Source organism: Semicossyphus pulcher, unplaced genomic scaffold (genome assembly GCF_022749685.1).
Source record: "Semicossyphus pulcher isolate SPU_LCO1_2020_fin unplaced genomic scaffold, fSemPul1.0.p SCAF_27, whole genome shotgun sequence".
Classification (NCBI taxonomy): domain Eukaryota; kingdom Metazoa; phylum Chordata; class Actinopteri; order Labriformes; family Labridae; genus Semicossyphus; species Semicossyphus pulcher.
The window spans coordinates 2,860,387-2,881,723 of record NW_027211701.1 but is presented as its reverse complement, the minus strand read 5'-3'; the positions used below and the strand labels follow the sequence as shown (position 1 = coordinate 2,881,723).

At 41.9% G+C, this 21,337-nt stretch overlaps 1 protein-coding gene across 1 annotated transcript; it reads right to left on the bottom strand.

The window, feature by feature from the left end:
• Positions 1 to 6,216: 6,216 nt before the first annotated feature.
• On the bottom strand, positions 6,217 to 14,159 carry LOC138604897 (uncharacterized). Its single transcript, XM_069676933.1, has 5 exons — positions 14,071 to 14,159; positions 8,513 to 8,815; positions 7,649 to 7,960; positions 7,443 to 7,553; positions 6,217 to 6,391 (listed from the first exon to the last, which is right to left on the bottom strand). The coding sequence occupies exons 1-5, from the start codon at positions 14,105 to 14,107 to the stop codon at positions 6,363 to 6,365; spliced, it is 792 nt and encodes a 263-aa protein (XP_069533034.1). The 5' UTR covers positions 14,108 to 14,159; the 3' UTR covers positions 6,217 to 6,362.
• Between the last annotated feature and the right edge of the window lie 7,178 nt (positions 14,160 to 21,337).

The following is a 21,337-nucleotide window of genomic DNA, read 5'->3' as shown; positions in this document are numbered from 1 at the left end:
GATATCGACGACCCAGAGGTCAAAAGAGTGACTCAAGTGCATGTCATTCAGGCACAAGAACTTGAGGATTTCATGGATCAGTGGATGAACCACTACTCTTCCTGGACGGCGTTGAAACGCGCTGTAGGCTGGTTTCTGAAACTTAAGGATTTGCTGAAAGAGCTAAAGGAAAAGAGAAAGGAGCTACGAGCAGTAGACGGAGAAAGCCGGATGACAGAGTTCAAGAAAGCCGTTAAAGGAAAGTATCTGACTTGTGATGACTTGACTGAAGCAGAAACAGAAATTGTGAAATGCTGTCAGAAACAAAGCTTCAAAGAAGACTTGGCTATGCTAAAGGAGCATCAAAGAGTGAAGAAAGGTAGCTCGCTCTTTAAGTTAAATCCAGTGCTCCAAGACGGAGTTATGAGAGTTGGTGGAAGGTTGAGTCGCGCGGCTATGCCTGATGACTCCAAGCAGCAAGTCATCTTGCCTAAGGATTCACACGTCACAAGGCTTGTGTTGAGACACATTCATGACATTACAGCTCACGCCGGAAGGAACCACATGTTGGCTCAGCTACGGCAACGATTCTGGATCCCTGGAGCCAGTGGAGCTATCAGAAGGTTCCTGTCCAAGTGTGTCATCTGTAAAAGGCTACATGGAGCAGCTGGCAAGCAGCTCATGGCAGATCTACCAACATGCAGGGTCCTGCCAGACGACCCTCCTTTTACAAGAGTCGGCATAGATTACTTCGGTCCATTCCTAGTGAAGAGAGGACGAGTCCAAGTAAAGAGATACGGCGTTATCTTCACGTGTCTTGCTATACGAGCAGTGCATCTGGAAGTTGCTTCTTCTCTCGACACTGATGCCTGTCTCAACGCAATCAGAAGATTTCTTGCCAGAAGAGGACAAGTCAGAGAGATGTATTCAGATAATGGAACCAACTTTCGGTCAGCTGACAGTGAGATGAGGAAATCAATCAAGGAATGGAACACCAACAGGATCGAGAAACATTTGCAACAGAGAGGTGTTCAGTGGCATTTCAATCCGCCAGCGGGTTCTCACCACGGAGGCAGCTGGGAGCGGTTAATTCGTTCAGTGAGAAAAATCCTGAACATCACGGTCAAGGAGCAACTGCTGGATGAAGAAGGTCTCCACACCCTACTTTGTGAAGCTGAGGCGGTCATAAACAGCAGGCCCATCACAAAGGCGTCATCAGACCTCAACGATTTAGAGGCGCTCACGCCCAACCACTTGTTGTTGCTCAAAGTCAAGCCCGAGTTACCACCAGGAGTATTTCATGAAGATGACCAGTACGTCAACCGCAGATGGAGACAGATTCAATACCTCGCGGATGTCTTCTGGAAACGCTGGTGCAAAGAGTATCTGACACAGCTCCAAGAACGTCAGCGATGGTGTTCACCTGGAAGAAACTTCTGTGTCGGCGACGTGGTGCTGATCGTGGACGATACATCACCCAGAAACTCCTGGCCACTTGGAAGAATAGTGGAGACTTTTCCTGATAGAAATGATTTCGTTCGTCAGGTTAAAGTGAAGACCAAGACCAACGAGCTTTGTCGCCCTGTAACAAAGTCTTCTTCAAGAATCAGAGGATAACTGATGGACTGTTATGAAGATCTCATCTTGAATGGGACTAAGAACACCAAGCTTCTTTCACTAAGTGATAGTAATGTTATTCAGGCTCCTTTAATTTAAGTTGACACCTTTGGAGTAATTGTTTCAAGGACATTGATAACAATTAGGGGCCGGTAATATAGGAGCCTAAATGCTATTTTTTGTTGATAAGTATTTGAATAATAACTTAAGTTGATATGTGAAAAAAGATTGTGGTTAATTATGATAAAAAAGAGGTTATTTACATTACTCACAGGTGAACAGTTCATATTAATAGGTTAGTACTTCATTCATTTCACTTAAAAATGTGTGGGTGTTTTTTGGTTTAAAAATCGCACATGTAACCTTTAATGCTGATGAGTGTGTGGGCGTGGTTAACGAAAAGCAGGCAGTCAGGTCAGTGTCATGGAGTGGAGCCACACAGTTTTTTGACCTCTTTGCTCTTTAAGTTACCTTTAGACTCCGCATTTTTGTTGTCTTTGGCTCTTGCCTTTCTTTTTTATTTTCATAATGCTGGACTATTGTATTTTGCCTTATTTTTCGGAGTAAACAATGAAAAGAAACGAAGGAATCGTGTGGAGTTTTTTTTTTGTCGTTCAAGTGGATAACGAGGGAGGAGAGCGTCAAGCTCATGGCTTCACTGATTAGGAACCTACAGTTTGTAACTGAAGATCTGTTTAGTGAAAGGATTATCACAGAGAGAGACATTTCATATAGAAACTACAGGATTACTAACTCCTTACCAGAGTGGCTAGAAAAAGGAGCGGGACCGTCGATCCACGAACATGTTGGAGACAGAAATAAGGAAAACCCAGACTACAAAGGAATCCATTGCTGTGTTCTAAATTCCGTACTATACTAGCGGCACGTACTGATTAGGCCACAATGTTGTATGCAGTATGCAAACAAAAGCAAAATGTGCAGTAGGCCAAACATACATGGATGTCGCACTGATTCTGAGAAAATCTCCAGTATGCATCGGACAAGTCTGCCTTGCCTACTGTGTCCCACAATGCAAAGCGCTGAAACGTCACAGCGGCAGTTGAAATGACGGACAGCAGCGGCATTCAAGCAGAAGGGGGCGCTACAGCTACAGAAGCAGCGGTTATTGTTTACTTCTGGTGTAGCACGCTGCAAAATGAATTTGAAAAGCTCCTCCATACTACATACTACTGCCGAATGCAGTATGAGGCATGTAGTATGTAGTATGTAGTATGTAGTATGTAGCATGTAGTGTATAATATGTAGCATGTAGTATGTAGTTCAGCATTTCGAACACAGACCATGTCAGTAAGAAGCTGTCAGACAGACAGAGAGGGTGATGTCACCTCTCCACTGTTTCACAGATTTTTGATGGAGAGAAACATTCTCATGAAATGAAATCACAACAATGATGTTTTTTTATTAAAGTGACCGTAAATGGTAAATGGACTGTACTTGCACTTTGCTAGTCTTTGCGACCACTCAAAGCTGCTTTTACACTACATGTCACATTTACCCATTCACACACACATTTATACACGTACAGTGCCCAAATGTCAATCCGATATCACATTCATACCCGTTGGCTGTGCCACCGGGAGCAATTTGGGGTTCAGTGTCTTGCCCAAGGACACTTCGACATGTAGCCTGAGAGAGCTGGGGATCGAACCTCCGACCTTCCGATTGACAGAGCCGCCCCTAAAGGCTTAATATGCGACTTTTATGTCCAGTAGATGTCGCACTTGAGCACCAGCATGAAACCAAAACAAACCCCATACAGCAGCACCTCCCCCAACCTACAACCTGCTACATCTCTGGAAAGATTCAAATTTCACGCAGTACTCGTTGAAAAAGACTGACTGTGAATCACTAGCATCATCGTCTCTCTCTTTTTTTTTCTGTGAACAGAACAAAGAATTTATGAGTCAAGTATAAATTTTAAAGGGGCTATATGTAAGATTTCACATGTATTCATCAATCAAATATCTTTTTGCCGATGAGTGAAGGGATAGTAGAGGAACTGATAAATTGAGACCTTCCCCATCTTCCTCCATCGGCCCGAACAACCTGCGGGCTGATTTTTATGTAAAGCAATCGGGACGTTTTTTCCGGGAAACAAGAGGATGTGACGTATCTGCGCGTTCGCGAGTACCTCTGCTGAGAGCTCATTCTACACCACGACAGTCAACAGTGTGCAACACGAGACAACACAAGCTGTGAAATGGAGCTGGATAAGGCCAACAAACGGCCGACACCCACAACAACACCAACACAGGAGGAAAACTAGAGTCAACATTGGCAGGGCATGTTAATCTTGGAGACCTTTGATTGCTTTTGGGGATCAAAACAGACACAACTTATTGTTGTCATAGGAACAAAACCAGCATGCAACGTTTTTTCTCTCACAGCACAAGAGCTTCATGCCAGCTCTCTCCAGCCGCCCTGCCCTGCCTGGCTAATGTTCACTAATGCTTGTGATGATTTGCTGGTTCACCGGCGTAATTTGCCGTTTGGTTACGAAGCACAATGCTGGAGCCATGCAGTGTTTTTATGTTAGAGCTGGCTAGAGTTGGCTAACCTTAGCATGCTCGCTAACATTATGACTACCAAAATACTATATGAGTGTGTATGTCGGTTATCTAGCTTGGCAAATAACCTGCAAGCTAACTTGACAAATGGTGTTGATTTTGTAAATTATGTAGCAAAACAAAGCAAATGTGTATAATTTACCGATTGTTTTCTATTAGCCAATATCATTGCATTACCTGCCTAGGCTAAGGTTAGCCAGCCAGCTGTAAGCTGACAACAAGCTACCGTTAGCTTGTCTGCTATTGCAGACAATTTGCCAGTTAGCAGCATAGCAAAACACCGTCGAGTTAATTGAAGAATATTAAAAGATGAGTAAAAGCAATTAACAACTCGAGCTGGGTCAGACCAGTACTACACAGAACGCAGCTGTCTAGCTGACTGACACAGACTCAAGGTTCACAGTGTGTGTTATACATTACAGAAAGAACTCCCTCTCACAGAGATAAAGTAAGGTGTTATTGTTATGACTTTAGCTGAGGCGCCTGTCTATCTAGAGTTTACCCCTTGCCCTGGAGCTCTCAGCCCAGACAAGGCCACCAACTATCTCTCTAAGACAGAAGGAGCAACAGTAAATCATGCACAAGACCCTGGAGAGGAGCAGACAACCTTAGCTGATTATACCATGATTATTGACTCTATAATATTAAAGAAATTTAAACACGAGCAAACAGGTTAACATAAAAATTCCTTCACAACTCCCCACTTTTTATCATGAACTGATAATTACATTTGAGTATATGAGTATATAAGCCTTCAGCAACATCAGAATGTAAACCCTGTTTTACAGTTTAATTACACTCGTCACACAGAAGGGGAGTAAAAGAATCATGGTAAGAATCATTGTAATATCTGCTGTCCTGTGAGAATTGTCAATACTTACCCATGTGTGATATCATGTCTGTGTCATAGTTGGGGAAAGGGCAAAGGTCAGCTGAGCGGGGGTCATCAGGGAGGTCAGAGTCACTTTGGATCAGTGCTTTAAATGTCAGCTGTTTAGTCAAACTCACGTGTTAGTCTGGTGTGTTTTATTAGTCAGGTCATGTGTGTGCGTCACACTAGTAGTCAGGTTATCAACTCTGGTTGTCTGCTGTTGCATGTCAAACCATAACAAAGGAAAAATGACGATCGATGTTACTAAAGTTAAACAACATCTCCAGGCTGCCGGAGTGGTCACCACGGTCGTTGACGATCCATTCTGAAGGGTGGCGCTTGGCTCACTTCCCAGTTGTCTTCCTCAGCGTCTCAAATTTTGGCTTTTCAGCCGTTTTATTTCTTTCAGGTTCTCCCCAAAGGGAGAAAGAGGCAATGATATTTCCAAAGGTTCCCCCCGATGGGAGAACAAAACTTGTATATTCCAAAGGTTGTAAATCATTTCCTCAGAGGCTCCCCTGTTGGAGAAGGAGCCAGTTTGCAGTGGCTGGTGTGGAGCCAAGTGGCCCTCCCTTGGACTTTGAGAGGGTTGTGTGGTGTTAGGAGGACCTGGAAATGGCCGGTGAAACGCCTTTGCTTCCATTGCTTCCTCCTGAAATCTTTGAGCACCCAGTCACTAGGCTGGGTGTTGTGTTTAGGACCAGTGGCCTTTTGAGGCAGTGCAGTCTTCACTTGGAGGTGAAGGGCTGAAAGGGAAGCTGTTAAGTGTACCCAGTAATATCTGAAAAGGGCTCAGCCCGCACTTAACTCACAGGGTCAGGTAAACCTAGAGTTGGTGCACTTTGTAAGTGCAGACTTGAAGTCAGTGAAAACCTGTTGGGCTTCAGGTGTCCACGTGATCTTATCATGGGCAGAGAGTTGTTGTCATGAATCAAAGATGAGAAAGGAGCTTGTAATTAAACATATTTTGGAGAAAAGAAAACATCAGACACAATTTATTATTTCAAGCAGAGCATTTAATACCGTATGTTTTAAAACATGACTGGAGCTGGACTTTAACTATGACTTGGCAGCGGGAGATAAATCTAGTCTGCTCAGCTTATAGAACAAGTAAGCTAACAGCATGCTAGCAAAATTTAAATTCAATAACTTTTGGTTGACATAAAGTTAATCTGCATTCAGGCGCTGGTTTAGCTCAGTTGGTGGAGCGAGCGCTCCGTGTGCAGAGGCTGCGGTCGTCTGTGGATGTCTGGTGCGTGTCATCCCCCACTCTCTCCTCCTCCGCACGTTTCCTGACTCTCGTCAGCTCACCTATCTAATGAAGGCAAATAATATTCTAAAAAAACATAAAAAACCCCAGTTAATCTCTCTTAACAGATATCTGCATTTAAATGCAGAATCTGTCGGCAAATGACACAATTTCTGGTGTCAGCAGCATTCTGGTTTGTGCCTGTGTGCAGGTAAGCAGTCCCTGTGGAGAGCTAAACAGGCACCAATACAGCAACAAATTGGTGGTTATCTGAAGACAAGACAGCTTTAATTAATCTCTATAAACAGACATCTGCATGAAAGTGCATCTAACATGCTCTTAGACGACGTCTCTCAACTCCATTCTCACTTCTCAAGTTGCTAGTCAGACTGTAAACAATGACCCCAAAAGCTCTGAAAAGTTGGCGGTCGTTCCAAAAGATCATATCGTCGTAAAGTAAAGCAAACATTTGACAGTCAACCGTCAATAACATGGCCGCTTAGCTAGCTTGTCAAGTTGTTAAACATAACTAGAAAAGCTAGCTACGCGGTGTAGCTAGCCGTGTTATTGACCCCAAATTCACATCAAGATTTTCACCCAAAATAATCGGCCATGTTTAAAGTCGGCCTTCAGTAACGAGCTAAGTAGTTCAAGCGCTGAGAGATAATCGTTTATGTGATCCAAGGTTCAGAGGGGCAGTGTACTTCCTGCTGCTTGTGCGTTACAGGCGCCATCCTGTGGTGTTCAGAGGTACTGAAGGACTACAGTCAGTCTGATAAATAACTTTAGTTTCTGCGTCTCATTAAATGAAGTTTTCATAATCCTCCAAAAGGTTAAAATAAAAGTTCCTCATTGTTGTGATTAGATGTTAGCGTGTTGTTGTTGCTGTGGTTACTCATTTGGGACGATGGCTGATACTAAGTAGCCAGCGGGTCAATTAACGGTTTTACTGGAACTACTTAGTGGGTTTCCATTGTCAGGAGTTAATGGACATCCAGCAGCCAATCAGAATTCACTCGGATCATGGTAAAAGATCTCTTACATCAAGGATCAGTCCTGCTAAGTAGAGATACATTGGAAAATCTATAGATGAATATATATACATTAATTCAAAGGCAGAGATTAATCAAACAAATACCTGCTTGTGTTTCTGTGGTTGTCTTCTTGTTTTTGAGGAAAAACCTCCCTCTGATGAACAAGGCACCGAGTAAAACAACTGCAGCAAGCACAATGGGAACTATGATCATATCTGTGAAAACAAAACACACAACATCAAAAACACAAACATCAACATGAACAGTTTGTGACAAGAGCCTTTAAAATGTGAGTAAGAATACGTCTTACAGCTTCTTATCTTGGTGTCACTGCCGTGCCTGTCTGTGTCCATTAGTCCCCCACAGAGAGCGGTAACATCGACGTGAAGAGTCTTTTCTTCAGCAGGGTTGGCTGCCACACATCTACAGGATGATGTGAGATCCTGCCTGTGTAAGGTGAGAGGCAGAGAGAGAGCCGAGCTGCTCTGGTTCAGTATGTCCTCGTCTTTGTACCACAGCAGAGTCGTCTCTCCAGCTTTCTTCACCAAACACAGCAAGGTGCAGCTCTCTGCGCTCACGTTCACTGTGTTCACTGCATTCACTGCAGGAGCTGCTACGGGCTCTAGAGAAGAGATTCATGAGAATAGTTTGATTAAGTTTCATCCCCTGTTTGTGCTCACTGGACAAAGTTCACATTGTAACTTGATTTGAGGTAAAACAGGATCATATTATGGATAAATATCTCCCTCTGATGTCCTCCAGCTCAATGTGAATCCACAGTCTAAGTGTCAAACCGTCTCGACACACTTGTGCTGTTAGCCACGATAGTGACCGGAGCATGTTGTTAGTTACACTGTTGTTCTGTCACGCACTTCCCTTTGGGCCAAACTAATGTTTGATGCTATATTTCTACTGACTGAGCTGCTTGAAAGAACATAAACTCTGCAGTTAAATGCTGATTTGTTGTCTAAAGCAAACAACAGTAAACATCAGAAAAAACTTTAAGAAGATTTGAATGAGTTTTGATCTTTGAGATTAAAGCAGGAAACTGTATAAGACCAAGTCATGTAGTAACATACGGACTGCTGAGGTAACAAACGGGGCTAAGATGGTAGAAAACAATGTTAACCACCAACACACTGGTCAGTAAACTGGGAAAGTAAATGTAACTCACCGTACACTGTGAGTCTATGAGATGAAGTGAAAACAGCTCCTTTTTTAGAGTCAAAACCATAAACACCAGAGTCACTCCTCTGCAGTCCTCTGAGTGTAAAGAGTCCAGTTCTGTTGTTCCAGAAAAGTCTGTCCTCGTAAATTTCCTCCAATATGTCACATTTCTTCTCCTTCACCATGGCAACATTCTTTCTTTCAAGTGAAATAAATCCATACTCCAGCACAGGATCAAGGAAAGTGATGGATCCTCCTTCAATGCCTCTCAGCTCACTCTTCACCTCCTCAGCAGCAGACGAGACCTTCACTGTAACATGTAGAGATACAACAGTCAACAGAGATGAACAAAGTAGAGCTGATCTACTGACTATCAATAATGACCTCCATTAGAGTTCAATAACATCTATCACAGCCTTATCATACTGAAGTAAGAGGACTAAAACATTCCTCAATCATTTCTACTGAGATCAGAAAGGATCAATTCATCTCTCTCTGACACGGGATGTATATCAATAATCCTATTTTAATTAACAAAAGATGACGTGACAACTTTTATGTGAAAAGAGTCGCTTTTAGGAAACCTGTGAAGAATTATTACCGGACACTTTCCCTTTAACATATTCACAGTTATAACATGAGCTGGGTGAACGCTCAATTCTGATTGGCTGCCATGTCTGTTCACCGTTCTAAATTAATGCTGTGTCTATCATAGTCTGTATACAAAACGAGTAACCATAGCAACGTTCTGTTGGCTTTATCAAGCTGGGACCTCCAGCAGGCAATGAGGTGGTTTGTTGGGATCAAAGACAGGTGCTGTGTTCTAAATGTCATACTATACTAGCAGTAGGTACTGATGTGGCCAAAGTGTAGTCTGTAGTATACAAACAAAAGAAAAATGTGCAGTATGCCAAAAATGCCCGGATGTCGTTATGATTCGGAGAAATTCTCCAGTATGCATCGGACCAGTCTACCTCGCCTACTGTATCCCACAATGCAAAGCGCTGGAACGTCACAGCAGCAGGTGAAATGACGGACAGCAGCATTCGAGCAGAAGAGGGCGCTATAGCTAAAGAAGCAGCGGTTATTGTGTACTTGCGCTTTCCATAACCGGAAACTGGCACCTGGCGTAGCATACTGCAAAATACATTTGAAATGCTCCTCCAGACTACATACTACCACCAAACACAGTATATGCAGTATGCAGTATGCAGTATGTAGTATCCCGTTTCAAACACAGCTTGTATAAAAAGATGGACAACATGACAGCTCCCTAAAGTGAAGCCAAACCCTCTCTATCGCCCCCTGCTGACTGGCTGCAGTATAGGTCATAAAGCCCGCCTCCTCCATGTTAACAGATGGGACATGAGTCACACTATAAAATCAAAATACACGTCAAATAATTTTTTCTCAAACATGGTTTCTGTCATTATAGTTAGTTCTTATCATGCTGATTAACGTCCAAGTGTTTATTTTTCTGACAAGTTTAGTTATTTGATGCTGTAAAAATGATGATTGACAGCTCTGTTGACAAATACGGCTCCTGCAGCCGATCAGTTTCGGATTAGCAGAGTGGAGGACGAACAGCGAGAGGAGACGTACCTAAAACAATCACTACAGTCATTGAAGTTTCCATACCTGTGAACGTTAACCTCAGACCAACACAAGAAGCTGTTCTGCTGTTAAACACGCCGGTGTGCGGGATCCTTGCTGTTTCTTCGGTAAGTTAAGTGTGTGTTTTGGTAAGCGGAAGTGGCTACTGCGACTCCACCCGATCTTTACTGCGCAACTCCTATCCTATTTTGGCATCACTTTCATACAATGAGAGCAGATGGAGACGCGTTGTCCATCTATATACAGTCATTGGTTGGGATGAGAGTCAGCAAATCTACGTCTGAGGCCATGGCTCTCTGGTGGAAAACTGTGGATTGCTCCCTCCGGGTGGTGTTAGTAGTGATAGGGGGGTTATAATTTCTGTCTTTCCTTTTCCTGACTCTGGACTGGTTTTCACTGAGAAACAATGAGGTGGTTGGTTATGCTATTGATAGGACGTCAATATGATGTGATGTGATGACGCACGCAGCGGTCTGCTAATGAGGCTCAGGTGTAAAAGCACACGGGAGAGTCCACAATGAGACGCCAACTATTGAGTTGAGACGGGCTTCAGGACGACGGCAGCTTATCACCTCCTACTCATGAAACTGGATGAAGACCAGCATTGTTACTTTTGGTATTTTGGGGATACAACCAATGATCATAAAAACTTGAACTAACGTTAACGTTTGGGGAAACGACGGAGCACGCCGCTCCCGAGGACCAGCCCAGGAAGGCCTCCACCAGGAGCTGCTTGTGGACTTAGACGTGAGCTAACCACACAGTTGTTTCTCCACTCAGCTGAATTCCAGGTCCAGCTTCTCCCCTTTTTCTCTCTTTTTGCACACTCCAGGTTCGGCCTAGGTCACACCCTCAACCCTAGACTTGACTAGTCCGTATCAATGGGGAGTGAGTCTCTGCCTCAAGTATCTCGAGGCCTTGTTCAAGAGTGAAGGTAAAATCGATTGATGGGAGGGTTGGTGCAGCATCAGCAGTATTCGGTGCGTGTACTGGACTGTGGTGGTAAAGAGGGCGCTGAGCCTGAGGGCAAAGCTTTCGATTTACCACTTCATCTACGTTACAACCCTCGGCTGATTTGAAAGAGTTTCCTCTGCAGGGTGTCTGGGTTCAGCCTTAGAGATAAGATAAGGAGCTCAGACATCCTGAGGGAGCTCGGAGTAGAGCAGCTACTCCGAGCTCCCTCCTCCCTTCATATCCAAAGGAGCCAGTTGAGGTGGTTCAGGCATCTGATGAGGATGCCTCCTGACGCTCCCTTTGGAGGTTTTCCAGACACGTCCAACTGGGAGGAGACCCCAAGGCAGACCCAGAGCTCACTTGAAAGATTAAACATCTCATCTGGCCTGGGAATGCCTCAGGATCCCTCAGGGAGGAGTAGGAGTCTATTTACTGGAGAGAGCAATGTTTCCATTGTTTTAAACCGTTATGGGATGGTAATTGTTTCAGGTATTAGTCAGATCCTCAGTGTACCTGCTTTACTGAATAATGGCTGGTGAAGAACTTTTGATGCAACTGTTACGGCTGTCACACCGCGGTGAGGTTTGTCTTGTCTTGGATTTTTGTCTCGTAACTTCCTGTTTTATTTTGAAACCTAACTCTCCTCTCGTTTCAGGTCACTTGCCCTTCCTCATGTGTCACCGGTCTGATTGTCTCCCCTGATCCCTGATTGTTTCCACCTGTTCCCCATTACCCTCATGTGCTTATAGTCTGCGTCTCCCCTTTGTCTTTTGCCAAAGTGTTTCGTCCTTGTCCGTGCACCCAAGCCCTTATCCACAGTCATAGTCGGTTTTGCCAAGAGTTTTTTGCTACGCCACGTAAGTTGTTTTCTGTTTCCTCCTTTGAGAGTGATTTTTCGTTTGTTAAAGTTTTCTAGTTTAGAGTCGATTTTGTGTTATTTTGTAAACTGTTTTCTTTCCTCCCTTTTGGAGCGATTTTGTGTTTAATAAGTATTAGATAGTTGTAGAGCCTCCTGTTTAGGTGAGCCTTTTCTTTTGTCCCGTTGATCAGTAGTTTTGGTTTTCCTCCTTCGGGAGCGATTTATGTTTTAGGATCTTCCCTGTTTCTAGTGTGTTTTTTGTCTCTCCTTTTATTGGAGATTTTCCTTGTTAGGAAGGTTATCTTCCGCGAGTTATCTTGCCAGGACTTAGTTTATTAAGTGAGTTTTTCATAGCCCAATTGTTTGTCACTCTTCAAAGAGGATCTGAATTCAATAAAGTGTGCTTGTACGTGATATCCTCTGCATCTGAGTCCTCATTTTAGTCCAGGCCTGACAACGGCCTCCTTAACTAAAGACAGAAACAAAGGCTCACAGAGAGGACCGCAACATATTAAAGGATCAGATGTTCGTCTTAAGCAAGTGACCAGAGTGTACGCAGAATACTTCCCTGTGAGGAGTCCATTTTGAGGAACTACATGTTATCATGCCTTACTTTATCACCAGACTTCACATTAGAGGAAGTCTCTGTTTGGACAGCTTGCCTCGCAACAGACTGTGTGTTGTAAACAGTTATATTTCAGGTGATAACAGTTGGATGGAAAAACCCTGCAGTATTAGCCGAGGATGAGCCGCTCTCAACATCTCTCGTGGAGTTTTCATTTTATCTCTTGAGCCTCCAGTGAACGTATCACATGTTGATCAGACCAAAAAAAGACGTTGGTTTCAAGTTTAATTATTTCCTCTTTCTTAGTCGGCTGCTTAGACCGTTTACTTCTCTACTGGGATCAGAATTTGTGTTTCTTCATCAAAGCTTTTCTTTTAAGTTATAGACTAGATTATATCTCTCTAAAACACAATAAAATAATCTTAAATTAATACTTTATTTTAAGATGACTTTGGATATTTTGTTTCCAGCAGAAACTTGGTTAAATAGAAAAGCATGCAGCTTCCTTCCTTTGTTTTTTCATGAGCAAAGACAGAGTTAATGACGAAGGATAAAATATTGTTTTTGTTTAGCTATATTTGAACTCATTTCTGGGTTTGGAGAATAATTCATACAGCACTTCATCACTGAAACATCTGTGATGATCTTTTCAGAGGCTACAGTCCTCGAGGCAGCGGCCGCAGGTTCGACTCCCGCCCTCGGCCCCACGCTGCACGTCACCCCCCACTCTCCTCCTCAGCTGTCCTCTTTAATAAAGGCAACACGGGCAAAAATTATCTTTAGGTTATGAGATTTAGAGTTTATTATTATTATTTTTACATATTTACCAATTTTCAGCCTTTTACTCTGCAACAAATCAAACATGAACATGTAGGCTATCGCTCACAAAAAGAAAACAGAAACAGAAAAATAGAAGGAATGCTGCACAGAGGAGATCCGAAAGGGATTTTAAGAGTTCACACAATGACAAGTTCCTCATACAGCAACGTTAAAGTACAGTGCAGCGCCATGAGGGTATATCGAGACGAGTGATACACAGATCGATGCAGATTCAGACCTCTCCCTGATAAACTGAGAAACACGAAGAGGCGAAATGATCCGTTTCTGTACGCTCCCTCTCTCTCTCCCTCTCCGCGGAGTCCATTGTTTGTTCATATTAAATGAACAATCGACCAAACTTTGACGATACAGAGTAACCTTAAGTAACTGTACCACATCTAGTTTACTGTATAATTCACAGCTATAACCACATCACACACCCTGTTTACTCTGCAGAAGTGTCCTAAACTATTTAGATGCTGTTGATAGACGGCGGGGTGTGACGTGGCCAGATACACATTTATACTGGTGAAAAAAACGGAGGAAACGTCCTTTTTACGCTTTTTTTAGCTGATGGTTTTTATTTTTCCTGATGTTAAGAGTCGCTGCAGCACCCTCAGCATTTCGTTAGTGAGTAAAAGCTGGGAAGCTTCTGCCAAACAACCGAAATCAGACGGATATAGGTTACCTCCGAAATATATCATCAGCTGAACTGCATTATGGATGTGCATACGATATCAAGTTTATTACTTACACATGAAGAAGACGATGATTCTCATCAGCACCTCCATTACGGAGTTAAATGAAGACGCGCATGTTGTTTAAAGTCAACGCAGCTTCTGCACGACAAGCCTAACTAAAACAGAACGAGAGAGAGAGAGGGAGGGAGGGAGAGAGAGAGAGAGAGAGAGAGAGAGGAGTAAAAGAAAAAGGGATTCTGGTGACAGTGTTTACTGGCATTAAAATATGATTTCTGGAGGTGATGTGAAATGTAAAAATGCAGCAACATTTTTTTGTATCTGGGTCCAGGGATGAAACCCACGATGACATGCAAGTTAATATGATGTTTATTGAAGGAAACTATGTTCATGGTTTGTACTTTTGCAATGAAACACAGAACACACCACAGCAGCATTGTTAAGAAATAAAATAAAAATCCATTCTGCTTTAGTTTGAAACATCAATTTCGGTTCACCATTGTCTGTGAACACATGAAACCTTCTCTGTTTCCATACGGCAGCATGTTGTCTGTTCTTCTGGTTGAGAGTTCTCGAAATAAAAAACCAGACCCCTCTTCCTGTCACGCTCTTCTTCATTACAAACACGTAGATAAAAGAGCAGCAGTCCAGACATTGGAGCCATCTGTCGACCGCAGCCTGACATACATGAGTCAAAGCCACGACAACCACAGGTAGCTCGCTCTCATTTCTACAAAACCTGCCTGTTTCTCACGCAACATGCACGCCGGTCTATATATGTTTTAACCTTTGAGGCCCTTTTTTCCACTTGTGAGAAGCTTGCATTATGTGACTTTTTTTTGGTGACAAACCACTTTTAGTCCAATTATAACACTACAAGTGTGTGTGCAAACGTGTCCTAAACCGCATACTAACGTACTCCCTACTACATACTCAAACAGTATGTACTGCATACTGCCTACTAACCTGACTATTAGGATGCTGGTGGCATCATACTCAGAGCCGTCTTCTCCGTATCACGTGACTTAATCGTTTACGTATGTTCGGTCTGATCTCCGGTCCATCTCCGCCATAGTAGAAGCTGAATAGCCGCAATGCATTTTGGGGCAGTTGTGTTCAACCAGTGAGCTCCCGTCTCATACTCAAAAATCTGGGCCGATCTAGTATACATCCGGGCATTTCTCACATACACAAAATTGCATACTATGAGATGGGAACGCATGACGTACTCAATTTTACGTCACGGTTAGTATGATTAGTATGATAGTATGCGGTTTCAGACGCACCCAACATCTGTTGTCATACTGCACATACAGTAGATGCATACAGCCTGAGCTCTCTGGTGTGCCCTCTAGAGGTATCCTCCAGTAACACGCGCTGTATGTGAACAATTCCGTTCACGACGCAGCCGGTTGTGTTTGTGAACACAATGTTGTAATAAACAGATAAAACACATGTGAAGAGAAACTAATAAATAGTTTTTCACATACAAAGGCATGTTTGTGTGTTCCTCTTCTCATTTACCTCATCAGGTGCTCTGGCAGCAAGACCCTGAGGGATCTCAGTGGCTTTGTGCAGCATTCAATTTTGTCTCTTTTGAAACAGGAAGCTGCAACGTGCGAAGATGACGCTTCGGCTTTATTGTGGTCTTCGCTCTGCTGTGTGGTGAGTGTTACACCTGAAAGAGCTCACATCCAGAAAACAACCATGGAGCTACATTTGAGGATTATCGTCTTTGTCATAGGTAACTTTTTAACTTATGAATCTCTGTAAAATGTGATATGAAACTTTGACTTGATTTTAGAGGCCTCGACTAAATGAAGGTGATACTGCTGTACTTAGATTGCGCAGGACATTCAGGAGTTTGTGAGTTCTTGTCTTTAAAAGAAAATCACCACTTGGTTGGTGAGGTATATTTTATGTTTCATTCATTTATATGACCTGTACTATACTTACACTGACAAGGTATTAACTCTCTTTTCTTCTGACTGTCCTTTCGTCTTTTATACAAAGGTGTAAGTTCATCTTATTGTATTGCTGTGGTTTTATTGGATATATTACGAATGCAGTGAATGCACCAATAAAAACTATTTCCGCAATTTAATTTTTAATTATAAATGAACAAAAGACACAAACAGATTTCTAAATTAGAACTCCTTTTCAATGTTTCATTTATGCGATGCTGGTTAAAATGTTACAGAAATGATAGAAAGATTACCTGACTGTCGCGGTGAGAGAAACTGCTTTTATCTACTTTGCTTCCTTCAAAGCTACCATAGAAAAAACAGCAGTTTAACCTCGAAGCACACGTTTCTGGTCTGCCACTGCTCATCTTCTGCTCGTCTTCATGTTAACATGTTTTGTTGTATCCAAGCTAACCCTTTAAGAACACCAAAGTCACTTACAGGCTGAGGTAGCCGAACACTTGCAAGACCTGAATGCTGCGGGGTTAAATCACTGTATGAAAGCAGTCTGGTGGCTTTAAGGAGAGCTGCATGACCGCTGTATGTTGTTAAAGGAAAGAGCTCTCACCTTCACAAAAAGTGGATTTGAGCTGGTCTAACTAACGGTTGTATCTCTCTACATTATACAGCGGTGATCTCATTACATTCTTTGGAGACCGGCATGAAGCTGACAGGCATTGAGGGACGATCCATCACTCTACTTCACCCTCTACTGGAGTCTGGATTTCTTACGCTTAGAAAAGCTATCGCCTCTGTGAAGGAGAGGAAATTTGACAGACTTTTCTGGAGCAACAGAAGTGGACACATTACGCTCACAGGAGTGCAGAGGAGTGACTCTGGTGTTTATTTCATTAACTCCAAAAAAGAAGGAGGTGTTCTCACTACATCTCATGAACTCAGTGTTTGGTGAGCGGGATGGGCAACAAACTATTTTAATATAATATCATAGTTTTTGTGACAATTTTAAGAATTCTGATTGTGATCATTTCTTGAATGGAAAATTATTTAAGAATACTAGTCATAAAAAGTTGTCATAAATCTCATGATATAGTTATATATGTTTTATCTGATTATCTTTATGAACCAAAAATTAAATGAATTAATTAAATAAATGTACAAACACGGTAAAAACAGAACCACAGTAGCACACTGCTACCTGTACCTGGATACGCTCCTGCTCGTGCATCTTGTGATATTTTCTCATAGGTAAAAATCACAAGCGCACCATGCTTAATTTGATGCAGGAGTGTGCCAGTGTGCTCAGCGGTGTGTTTAATTTCATGTCACAAAAGGGGACAAAAGTACTCTCAGGCTTTGCTCAAGTAGAAGTGTCATGTCAGAGAAATCTGGTTATGTTTAGTTTTTGTTTTGTGTCTATGTTGTCTTGTGGCTTCCTGTTTTATTTTGAAATCTAACTCTCCTCTCCTTTCAGGTAACTTGCCCCCTCCCCTTGTGTGTTCCCAGCTGGTCTGATTGTCTTCACTGCCCTGATTGTTTCCACCTGTTCCCCATTACCTTGTCTATATATTGTCTGCGTTTCCCTTCATTCTGTGCCAGTTCGTCTTGTCCCATGCAGTCAGAGAACCTACGCCACTTCCATGTTATGCTTTACGTCAATTCAGGTTTTGTGTTATTTTAATACTTTGTTTTGCTCTTGTGTTATTGTGATACTTTGTTTTGCTCTTGTGTTATTGTGATACTTTGTTTTGCTCTTGTGTTATTGTGATACTTTGTTTTGCTCTTGTGTTATTGTGATACTTTGTTTTGCTCTTGTGTTATTGTGATACTTTGTCTAGCCTTTTTTGTCATAGAAGTTTTTTCCTCATCAGAGTGATTTTTGGTTTCTTCACTTGTATTTTCGTCTGTAGAGTGATTTTGATTTTTGCACTTTGTTATTAAAAGATTGTTTATTTGTACTTTGTTTTCCAGTCGTGCATTTGGGTTCAAGACCTAGTTCAGTTGTGACAAGAAGTATAGATACTAAATATAGACTTTGTCACGGTTGTGGTAAAAATGAAGGTTGAGGACTCTCAGATGCAGACTTAGAAAAGAGTTTAATAAACTGAGGCAAAATGCAAAAACAAAATCTAAAATCCAACAAAAGACAAAAAAGGAAAAACTTACTTTAATCAAATCCAGGTAACGGATAATCCAAGGGGAAAAACAACAGTAACACGAGGAAACTAGGAGCAGGTAATATGAGGTTAGACGTACGTTGGCTTCATAAAGACAAACGATGTGTCCGAAACCGCATACTATCATACTAATCATACTAACCGTGACGTAAAATGAGTGTCATGCGTTCCCATCTCATAGTATGCAATTTTGTGTATGTGAGAAATGCCCGGATGTATACTAGATCGGCCCAGATGTTTGAGTATGAGACGGGAGCTCACTGGTTGTACTCAACCGCCCCAAAATGCATTGCGGCTATTCAGCTTCTACTATGGCAGAGATGGACCGGAGATCAGACCGGACATACGTAAACGATTAAGTCACGTGATACGGAGAAGACGGCTCTGAGTATGATGCCACCGGCATCCTAATAGTCAGGTTAGTAGGCAGTATGCAGTACATACTGTTTGAGTATGTAGTAGGGAGTACGTTAGTATGCGGTTTCAGACACAGCCAAAGACAATGAACCAGCAGGTGAGGCTAATCAGACACAGGTGAGACAATCAAGGGGCAGGTGAAAACAATAAGGGCAGGGCACATAATCAAACAAGGCAGGAAGTGGACCAACACGAGAGACAAGGTGACACAGTAAACCAGGAAATGATCGAACCAGTAAAACACAAATGAAATTCTAACTAAATGACAAGAACACAGAATAAACTAAATACAAAACTAAACAATGAGAACTCATGACAAGAGACAAAGTGACAAGTAAAACAAGAAATAATAACTGAACACCGAAATCAAATCAAAACCAGAACTAAACTAGAATAACTCATGACATACTTCAGTACTGAAGCAAAAGTTGAAGGTCCAGGCTCTGAAATGTCGTCACAGTATAAAAGTAAAATGTGTCCCTCTGAAGGACTTTTCTGTTTCTGTGCAAATGTGACTGTGATGAGCACCGATGCCTCCAGTATGCAGAGGAATCATCTTTTCTACGTGTTATTGTCCCAATGTGGTCGTTACTGCGATGGCCGCTCCGTGTCTGCTGCTGCCTGCGGACTGTGACGGCAGCATCGTTAGTTGGATTAAAGATGTTAGACAGCTGCCTCTCTTTACTAATGAAGGGACCTTAATCAGGCGACCTTAACATTATTTAGATTTTAAATATTAGACATTTCACAACAACAGCCTGATTACATAACAGAGAAATGGAGAAAAACGTGACCATGCTGAATATAATGTTACACTACAAGCTAGTTAGCTTGATCACTAACAGCTGCATGTAATCATCACAAACTTGTTACATTGACAAATAAGTTTTTAATATTCATTCAGCACGTATTTTACATTTTTCTGCTAATGCAGCTGCTCTGTAGCGATTACATGCAGCTCTTACTTCATGATGCTATCTAGTGGAGGAACGTTATATTCACGATCATTTAAATAATCACCTGCCGACCAAACAAAATGCATCTACAGGTCAGTCAGAGAGAGACGACATTACTGTAATAATGATAATTATAATATTCTCAATTCACTCCTGAAGAATGTCTCAGTCCTCTGCACGGACAGTGAATCTATGTGGTCTCATACAGAGGGACTCTTCAGGACGTTGATGCTCGTGTATTGTGCACTTTTTTTCCCAAAGTTAAAGTTTGTCACAGCTGTTAAAACAGCCGATGACTCCACAGGAAAATTCAAAGAGAAACACTGATGGATGTAAACTGCAACTTGATTGGTTGGCAAAGGCATACGACAGCGATGCGATATTATATTTGAAAAAGTCATCTGTCTTTTCTTTGAGCACCAAAAGTGCAGTTTAAATCATAAAGTAAGTAATCATAAACTGTGACTACATAACTCCTCCTCTTGGTTTGTATGTGTTAGACAGGACAGGTCAAATTAAATGCAATTGTTGTTAATATTTGACTACTATAATTAAATATTTTTTAAATGAGCGTTTATGTAGGATGTAATGGGTTACATGTCTTTGGACTCCTGCATTTCGCCCATGTCCCTTATGGGACTATATAAATAACAAGTTAAAAATAATAAAAACAAATAATAAGGAGGAACTCTCCATAAGCTTACACTGGCATGAAAGAGTAGCCAGAAAACTTGTTCTGAATAACTTGTGCACGTTTGAGTCTTGAGAATATATCACTTTTATGTTCTCTGTATGATCTTAGATCTGCTCCTCTTGTACTCCTCTTGAGGTGTCAGAGTCTAACATGTATGCTTTAAGTTTTACTGCCATGTTGGCCTCTGATGCTCTTAGTTGAGTGTCTTGAGAATTACTGCAGTTGAGTCTTTAAAGATCCTATTCTTGATTTATATCCTGTTTTCCCTCATTTACACTGACTGCATGTCAGCCTTTAACATTATAGCCAGCAAGCTTTATGTACTGTAGCCTTTGCTCTCTTGGTCTTTTTCTTTAGATTTATTATATGTGTGCGTTTAAGTTTGAACATTGTAAACTCACTGTGTAGCTTATAGCTCACAACTTATAAATGAGTTTATTAATTAATGGATTATTATCTAATTTCTTAACTAGGAAAAATAGAAGGATGTTTGATTACATATTATTTTGGAGTATTACTCAATTATGTCGACTTTTTATTAACACAAATTATTGGTGAATTGTGAATTGCAAGGAATTATTTTAACCTTGACTTTTAATCAATGATTTGTGCTACTATTCTCCTTCTAGTAGTTACTTTAGTCTCTTCATCAATCTGCATGGTTGATTTTTCTGTCAATGTACTTTAAAAAATTTTATTGGATTTTTGACTATGTATTGTTAAACATTTATCATGTATGCTTACATTTATTGAGTTGTCAGAGAACTTCTCTTTGAGTCCTTATTTGTGGGTGGGAGAGTTGTTGAAACTGGAACAGATTTATGATTGGCTCCCCGGCCGCAGCTGGCCCACGTGGGGTAGGGCTCTGGTTGGCCAATATTTATGGGTAGGCTGGAAAAGTGTCCCTCACCTCACGTGGACGGGCCGCGTGCACCTCACCTCACGTGAACGGGCCGCGTGAACTTGCAGGTGCAGGAGCTGGGAAATTCCAGCTTTTGCGCAGAGGCCTATATAAAGGCAAATGTCCGGAGATCGGGGCTCACTCTCCGCTCCGCTCTCCTCAGGACATGCCTACTCGTCTCTCAGAGATTCTCCATTCGCAGGAAGAGGTAAAGCAGATAGCCTGAAAAACTTTAAATCTGACTCTTGTCCGTTTG